Source organism: Copidosoma floridanum, unplaced genomic scaffold (genome assembly GCF_036245765.1).
Source record: "Copidosoma floridanum isolate Cflo_tuat_1 unplaced genomic scaffold, Cflo_Japanese_pri ptg000013l, whole genome shotgun sequence".
In the NCBI taxonomy this organism is placed as follows: domain Eukaryota; kingdom Metazoa; phylum Arthropoda; class Insecta; order Hymenoptera; family Encyrtidae; genus Copidosoma; species Copidosoma floridanum.
Window position 1 is genome coordinate 38,578,032 of NW_028321890.1, and position 8,540 is coordinate 38,586,571.

The 8,540-nt window shown below is 37.3% G+C and overlaps 1 protein-coding gene across 1 annotated transcript; it reads left to right on the top strand.

The window, feature by feature from the left end:
* Window positions 1-4,986, top strand: LOC106637081 (uncharacterized). Its single transcript, XM_089590864.1, has 4 exons — window positions 1-306; window positions 1,104-1,315; window positions 2,394-2,788; window positions 4,293-4,986. Exons 1-4 carry the CDS (start codon window positions 1-3, stop codon window positions 4,295-4,297), a joined length of 918 nt encoding a protein of 305 aa, XP_089446990.1. The 3' UTR covers window positions 4,298-4,986.
* Window positions 4,987-8,540: the final 3,554 nt, after the last annotated feature.

Below are 8,540 nucleotides of genomic sequence, written 5' to 3' on the forward strand. Positions count from 1 at the left end.
ATGATTGGCCCGAGCGGGGGCTCGAAGCTCCTCGTGCCCGCCGTTGCGGCTCCGACTTTGAACGGCACCGGCAGCGGGGACGCGCTCAACGAGGGGCCGGATGACGAGCCGAAGAATTCGACGGCCATGCGGTGCGACGACGCCCGGCTGAGGTGCGCCTACCGGACCGGGTGCGGCCGGGCCCTTCAGAATTACCTGAGAAGCTGCGCCTCTGTCATACACGGCGATGCGAACGAGTGCCCGGAGGTTTGCCAGTACGCTCTGATTGCCCTGACCAGTACAGACGAGGGCAAGGAACTCATGATGGTAATCACAACTTTTTTTTCTTCGTTTAGCCATCATTGCATTTTTTTTTTTTTTAATTCGCCATTCGACCAAAACATACATTATTTCATTGTATAAGTATGTATCTGTGCAGCGAGCACCGTGGCGAGTCCAACGTTTTTTCTCACCTCGAACTATCGCAACGTCAATTCTGCTCGTTTTTTTTTTTTTTATCCCAATTATTTTTTTCACCTGCACCTAAACGCACACATACACACGTATTCCTCGCGCTGCAGTCTTATTTTTTTTAACGAATCACTCGCACACGCTGACCGCATCGTATGGAATTTTAGCTGCGACGATCCCAGATGTAGGTATATTCGGGGTGAAAAAAAACTGCGAATACCTATACATCTGTATCATCGACACATTGGAAATTCCGCGGATACTTGAGCTTGTGAGTTTTTATGACGAAGGAACCCTTTATGAGATATAATTAATTGATACGTTGGCCGTCAGAATTTTCCACGAATTAACGTATTAGTAAAAAAAGTGATAAAACTCAGCACTAGCCTGCTATTGTCTCGAAAACTCCTTGTAGGTAATCCATCGATCGGTATACCGGTACCAGCGGATCCGACGTACAGGTATACTTACGATCGGTACTCACTGTAAGACTGTGCAGGGTTTAATTGTACGAAAATTATTAAAGAAAAACAACATGAGTAATGAAACATTACAGTTTTCCCGAAGGGGGCCCATCAGTCAATTCGTTTGGTTTATTTTTATTAATTTTTTTTTTTTTTTTTTTTTTTTTTTTTTTTTTTTTTTTTTCGTAGTGCGATTGCGCCAAGGACGACGTGCTGTGCCGACAATCGAAGCAACGCGCTGAAATCTGCCGGAGCTCCGTGACGACAACTATGAATCGCACGAGGGTCTCCTGCCGCGTGGCTACGTGGATCTGCAACGCCGATGCCCTGTGTTCGACGGCCCTCCAGTACTACAACGATTATTGCAAACGCATGTTCCACGGCAAAAAGTGTACCAAACGGTAAAAAAAAAAACAATAATTACATTATACCCGCAATATTAATAATTACTTGCGCATACTCAAATAATACCTATACAACATTCGATTAATTCACTGCCCACATATTACATTGTACCCACGCTTTTTTCTCTGCACTTGTATTATTATTATTATTATTATTATTATTATTATTATTATTATTATTATTATTACAACACTCTTTATTCATTTTGTTCAACATACATGATAATTATTATGCAGTGCAATTTCTTGCCCTCTAAGCTAAAGCATCATGCACATAACTCGTGCTCTCTCATTCTCTCGTTTCGCAATAAACGGCTTGGGAATTTGTTCTTTTTTTTCTTTTGTTTGCCGCCAAAGCCGGCCCAAGTAGAAGATAACTCTTTGGCAAAAGTATTCAACGGGGCAAGGGCGAGGAGGGGCCCACTTTGGCGAATGATTCTAATACTGTAGTGGCTTCCCAAAAGAATTCGTTTAAACACTTACTCAATCGGACAGCAGTACGCGACAACATTTTCGAGCTGATTTTTATCATTCCAAATTCGGACTTTATATATATATATATATGTGTGTGTAAGTGGGCAGATATTTGGTTCTCAAAAATTTTATGAAATTCATTTTTTCAATATATTTCAATCTGGTTAACCTAAATAAATATATAAAAAATAAAATTTTAAAATTTCAAACATTTACCGGCCGCGTTGTTGTGGGCTTCGATTAGCGAATGAATACACCATAACTATTTTACGCCTTACGCCGGGTCTTTACAAATCAATTTTAAAATTGTTTCATCCATTTTAATCAGTAGAGGTTATTGCATAAGTGTAGTAGATTATTTATTATTATTAATATCGTACGCGAATCAATCATGAATCAACATACCTAATGAGCGACAGATTGCAAGTATATAATTATATTACACTGACACTTATTGCACGTATTATTATTATTATTATTATTATTATTATTACGTGCTGTTCTGTGTAAGGTATCTACTAAAACGAAATTGCATGTGCATGCAATGAAAATAAAGCATCGCAATGTACACTTACTACGTTTGTTACGTCAAAACGCGCAGCTGCCTCAACTCCATAAACATCTTGCGACGGCAAGAGAAGGCCGCGAAGCTCAATACGTGTTTCTGCGATGGCGCGGAGGACTACGATTGTACGGCCATCCATCGCAACATGGACGAGTTGTGCTTCCATAGGCCACCCCAGCATCACAAGTACCGGGAACACGAGCACCAAAAGTCCTCGATCCTGAGGCCAGGCGACGCAGCAACAGTGTCATCGGCGTCGAAGGCATCCGGTAGCAGCGACGTCAACGGTGATGTCAACTTTGGCTCCGGAAACGCAGCGCAGACGAATAAAACGCCCGAAAGCGGAGCTGCCCGAGCCACATCTTGGCAATTACTACTCGTCGGCCTTGTGCTGCTCCTCCAAACGCCTCTTCTGTGCCAGTCTACCCGAGGTAATCAATCCTTTCATTGATTCTTCTCCACCTGTTTGTTGAACCATACCTGCCTGCTCCTCCTCTTTACTTACCTTGTCGGTAACTTTTCCTCCATTCGGAGACTGTACAAAAAACTTTGCCCGCACACCAATCGTGACTCTTTTCTTTTTCTTCCTAACAACTGTACTTGCACCTTTTTTTTTTTTTTTTTCACATTTTTATCATACTATATAATATATTAACAGCGTATTATTTTAATTTCGAGTCGTCTCGTCACTGATGATGCACTTATAGCACCATCAAAAAAAAGAATGTGTAGGAATGGTATACTATATCATACCGATGTATATTGAACAAGAGAAACTCGGGTAGAGGTAGACATATTATATATACACCATACAATATTACCTACTTGTAGGTGTAATCCAGCCATAAGTCTCGTAATTCTGACCTGATCCTCCCGCCTACAGGTACCTATCAAGAGAGCAGCAGTTTAGTTTTTTGAGTTTAAAAAATCACTTTGAGTCGTGCCTGTCGTTCATATCGCTGTAGAGTTTATTGTTCCTTTGGGGCAAGCGAAGCTTTTTAGGAAAGAGAGGGAAACTGATCGCGCCGCAACACCGGAAAAGACCCCAACTGTCTATCAGAAGCACTGAGCTGCGCCGAGCTCCGAGCCTTGTAATGCCGCTGTATAGCTTGTACATAGTCCTAAAAGAGAAAAGGTAGAAGGTGGGGTCGAATAGATCGGCCGACCCGAAGGGACCGAATAGCTGTTTTTTTTTTCTTTCTCCATCGAGCCGCCTCGCCTGTTCCCTGCACTGTACTTATACTTATTTACTGATTCTCTTTCGAGGAGGCCTGACCTTCCTTTTTCGTTCGTCTCCCGTCGTCTTTGGTCTTTGTGTTAAACGGCTTACGGCGCAATATATATATATATTACCTCTACTTAGTTATACTTACTAGACAAGTACATCGGCCTGTTTGCAAGGCATACGTAGTATATTACAAACTGTTGTAAATTTTGTTAACATATACTTGAGTACGGCATTTAGTGAACATCACGCGGCTGTACGAACAATCATGTATTAATTATATAATTATAACTACACTTCGATTACAATAAATACATCATGAGTTGTTTTTTTTTTCTCAGACTCGAGCTTTTTCTCATTTTTCTACGTTTTCAATCTATGTTTGGCGAAATCGTGACCCGCAAATGTAGCTCGAAAATCATGTAACCGACGAATCCGTGTATATATATATATATATATATATATATATATATATATATATATATTATTGAAACGCATTCCTTACATTGTTTATCAATCAACACGTAGGTACCTATACTTACTATAAATACATATACCTGTACCTGAAAATTTAATTTCCTATGCGTACAATGTGTATATAATGTTATACACACACCCATATAATATAAATGGTTACTCTGTGGATATAAAATGTTCGCTGCTACTCATCAAACCTCCAGCGTTTAAATAATGTTTTTTGCTATTTTCAGAGTGACGACGAGTACGTAATGCTACACTTACGAGCACGCCCAGAAACAGTATTTTGCGAGTGAGCGACCAAAGACTCTGTAAAAGTGTAAGTGTATGTGAAGACATACTCGGTGAGCAGAGATTAAGAGGAAATCGGTAACTACGGATACGGGCAATTTACAGACGATGTCGACGAGGATGGGTCTTGGACATTAATAACGGTGAAAGATCACAAAGCACCTGAAGAAAAAGAAAAAGTCCCGACTCCCGACCGTCCTGAGAATCAAAGCAAGCGCACACTTCGACTGCTGTGTGCATTGTACATAGGTACATATTAAATTATACAATTACAAGTGCACTTATTATTTTGCTGTATTAGCATAGGGTGTAGGCACTGCAACGAGAGTTAAAATGCTCGTACCGTGCTCGCTTGACGAGTACTGAGCGCAGAGTGCACACATAAATATATCTAATCTGGGAAGAGGAGAACCTTGTATGCTGATAGCAATAATAATAATATTATTAATAACAATGCATCGTTTTTTCAAATTTACATTGATTCGTAAGTGTTAAGTATGCGATTCGTAGCGATTTTCACTATACTAATTTATAAATCGCGTCATTGGTACGAACTGCAATTATTTACGGGGAACGAGGAAATATTTATTATTACGTACAAATAATGATGAATTCTACGTGTAATCGAAGCTTTTCCCGTTTGACATCATTAATATTTTTGTCATCATCAATATTATTGTTTTTATTATTACTATTTTAAATGTTGTTGTTATTTTTCTTGTTTTTATTGATTTTATTATTGTTTTTATTGTAAAAATGTTATTATGTAATCGACGGCAATGACACTATTAATAGTAATACAAACAATAATAATTGGTCACTTGGTGTATTTAATCCAAAGTTTAATCATCAGTTGCATGAAAATTTTCTAGAGGAAAGTTGAAACGTGTTTCAAGAATTTTTTTTCTTTCTTGTTTTTAGTTTTATTAATTTTTTTTAGTTGATACGTACATTTTTGGTTTTTGCCCATTAGACTTTTTTTTACTTCAAAATCGGTTGGATTGTTTTAGTTGGTAAAAAAAAAAAAAAAAAAAAAAAAAATGATCTGCGACCCTGGATACAGCGATCGCCAATTCATCCGCGTTAAGGGCGATAGGTTTTACTGTTACACGTAGAATATTTCCGACAAAGCTGTATATTTCATTTCATCTCAAAATAGCGTTTGATTTTTCTTCGTAGACTCTACATTAATATATTTATAAATATTTGTATGATGTTTGAAAGCTTCTTGTGGATGAGATTTTATTTTTTACATGTAAACGAAATAAGTAAATAGTTTGGAATTTAATTCTAACTCCGCGACTATACTTAATTTTTATACAAAACAAAATCAGTCATCAAGTCATGTGGCAATATTGTGTTCCTATACAATCTTACCGATATTTGTATTTGTCACGGTCTCTTACTTTTGGATTGACTATCAAGTTACTCAATTGATTTCTAATTTTAACGCCAATTTAACCATAACTGTAATTAATTATTTTCAAAAAAACCACTTGTACAAATATGTCTTTTTAAATGGTTTTTTTTTTTTGCAAAAAAAAAAAAATTAAAGGTAATCAGTACCAAAATTCAATACCAGTGCATTTCCCAAAAACATGTGTTCAACATCGCTATCCGAAAGTAATCAAACATACATGTAGGGCTAATCTTTTTGACGGCAGCCCAGAGCTACATTCAACAAGCAGTTTCGTATATGTACATGTTATGTTTTCAACTATATACATCGACACTACTAATTGTACATAAAAATCACAAAACTTGCATGAAAATAAAAAATTATAATATGTTTAATAAGAAAAAAAAGTATGATATTTTGTAAATAGTTTGAGTAAAGATTTTGTATCGTCATAAAAAAGTGGGTATTTATTGTCCAGAGGTATAATTTTTTTTTTTTTTTTCTAAATTAAATGAAAATTAAATGAAAACAAAAAAAAGGCATGTGAGTTGACACAAAAGACAAAAAAACAAGGATATTGTTATTCGTCAATATTTAGAGTCATGTCCTCCCGGTATTATTTTAAAAATGTGTAATATTAAATTATAGAAAAACGAGTAGAAATAATTTTATTTAATGCTGTAAAATGAATGCCAAATAATTTATACCGTTGTGAGTGTTCGAAGGGGATATTGATGATGATGATGATAATAATAATAACAATAATAATAATAATAATAATAATAATAATAATAAAACGTATAAAATAATAAAAATATCGGAAGCCAGGTGTGGCCTGTGCGTTTGACCGGTAAAAGAGTGTGGATGGACTGCAAAAAAAAAAGAAAAGAAAATAAATCCAGCTTGATGGAAATGACGATCCAAGTTGAATGGTCGAGTAAGTTCTCTTTTGCAACTCGCGCTTGAACGAAATAAGTGAGAGATATAGAATGCAAAAGAGAGAGAGAGAGAGAGAGAGAGAGAGAGATAAACAACGAAGGGCAGCAGCTGTTCTCTCTCTCTCCGTTGGCCACACACGACGACGTCGCGCCGTCTATCCGAGATTACCAGCCTTTACTATCTCTCTCTTTCTTCTTGCAACAACGGCCTTCGGGGGGGCACTTTCTGCCTCAAACTCCGTGGCGCGTGCACTTTCATTACGGTACCTGTAATACTTACATACTTGCATGCAGCATTTGAGCTGCTGCTTCTGGTCATTTGCCAAAACGCGTGTTTGCACGGGATGAATGCAAATTAACTTTGCTGCGTGCGAGCCGCTGACCGGCTGGCGGCCACTAATTGTAGTAAGTATATACTGCCAATGCCAGTGCTACTGCTCCTCCTATACGTGTACGTATACGTCCAGGCGTACGTATGCAGGCATCAACAAACAAACAACACAAGAGAAAAACTAGACAAGCTACCTATTGACTTATTTATTCCTCTTATGATGGGCTCCTTGATTTATGTATATACGTGTGTTTAAGCAGCCAATCGATTTGCAAACTAAATCACGGTAATAAAAATGTCAAGGAGGAAGTGGGGTCACACGGTCACGACTTGTTAGGAGTTTGGTTTCAAATCATTTAAATAAAAAAATTTTTAAAACTCAACTGGTTCTTTTGGTCACTTCACCAAAGGAGTTGCTTTTTTTACAATTTCTTATCAATAATGTTTTTAAAAACATGAACGTGGAAGAGAAGGACAAAAGATAAGTAGAAAAAAAAAGTGTTGACTCTCATTAGGTATATCGAATTCAATGTATGCTCTTTGATGTCACGTCATACTACAAGTTATAAAAATATAAACATTTATCAAAGTTTATCCCAAGGGGGCAAATTGACTTTTATAGTCATATTACACAGAGAGAGAGAGAGAGAGCGAGGGATGAACGATGCCTTCTTCATTTTGCTTACTACGAATTCTACATCAATTGAAACACGAACGGAAAAATTAAATTAAAACGGAACAGACTACACGCAATTTATGTTTTACACGAGTTTTGTGGTAAAAAATACACTAATCTTGTGTTCCAAATGACCCCCGCCGCGTGTCAGCTATCACCGTACACGAAATTATATGAGTAATTTTTAAACCCTCTCTCTAAGTCTTTTAGTTTACTTGGTCACAAAACTGCACTACATAATTATGGTGTACATTTGCACCGGTCAAGAAAAGGAAGTACTTAGCAGTGCCGTCGTAAGGTAGAAAAGTCAATAAGGAAGAGAGACGAGGAGGTGGGACAAGAAAGGTAGGTACAAACAAGTACAAGTACTTATAGGTACATAATAAATATAAGCATTGTACGTAGGTGACACACAAGTGAGCGCAAACTTTCCTTTGCTTGCGGTGATAAACAAATCGCGTATGTTTTAAGCTGTACGAGATTTTTTTTTTCCGCCTAAGTTGTACCATAACTTCGAAAAAAAAAGAATTAACAAACCGTACGAATTATTTTTATTTGTGTACGCACGAGCGCAAAAAATATGAAATATCGATCATTGACTACCAGTGGCTGTTTGGTATTGTTCCTGCACAATATTGCATATCGATACGACCATACACTGGTGTGTCGAAGCACATAATTAATTTATTCCTGAAACAGTTGGGTACTATTGGTCATAACATTTATTGCTCGATACACATGAGACCGCGGATAATTTAAAAGAAATTGTTGGATAATGCTTTGAAAGAAAATCACGCTTATTTTTTGTAACGTCAACGGAATCATACACCTACATGAGAGTAGGTA

Excerpts from the sequence above, each read along its gene's own strand:
- LOC106637081 (XM_089590864.1), top strand. The coding sequence starts at position 1 with ATGATTGGCCCGAGCGGGGGCTCGAAGCTCCTCGTGCCCGCCGTTGCG. Across the intron at positions 307-1,103 it reads AGGGCAAGGAACTCATGATG|TGCGATTGCGCCAAGGACGA; the intron begins GTAATCACAACT and ends TTTTTTTCGTAG. Across the intron at positions 1,316-2,393 it reads GGCAAAAAGTGTACCAAACG|CTGCCTCAACTCCATAAACA; the intron begins GTAAAAAAAAAA and ends CAAAACGCGCAG.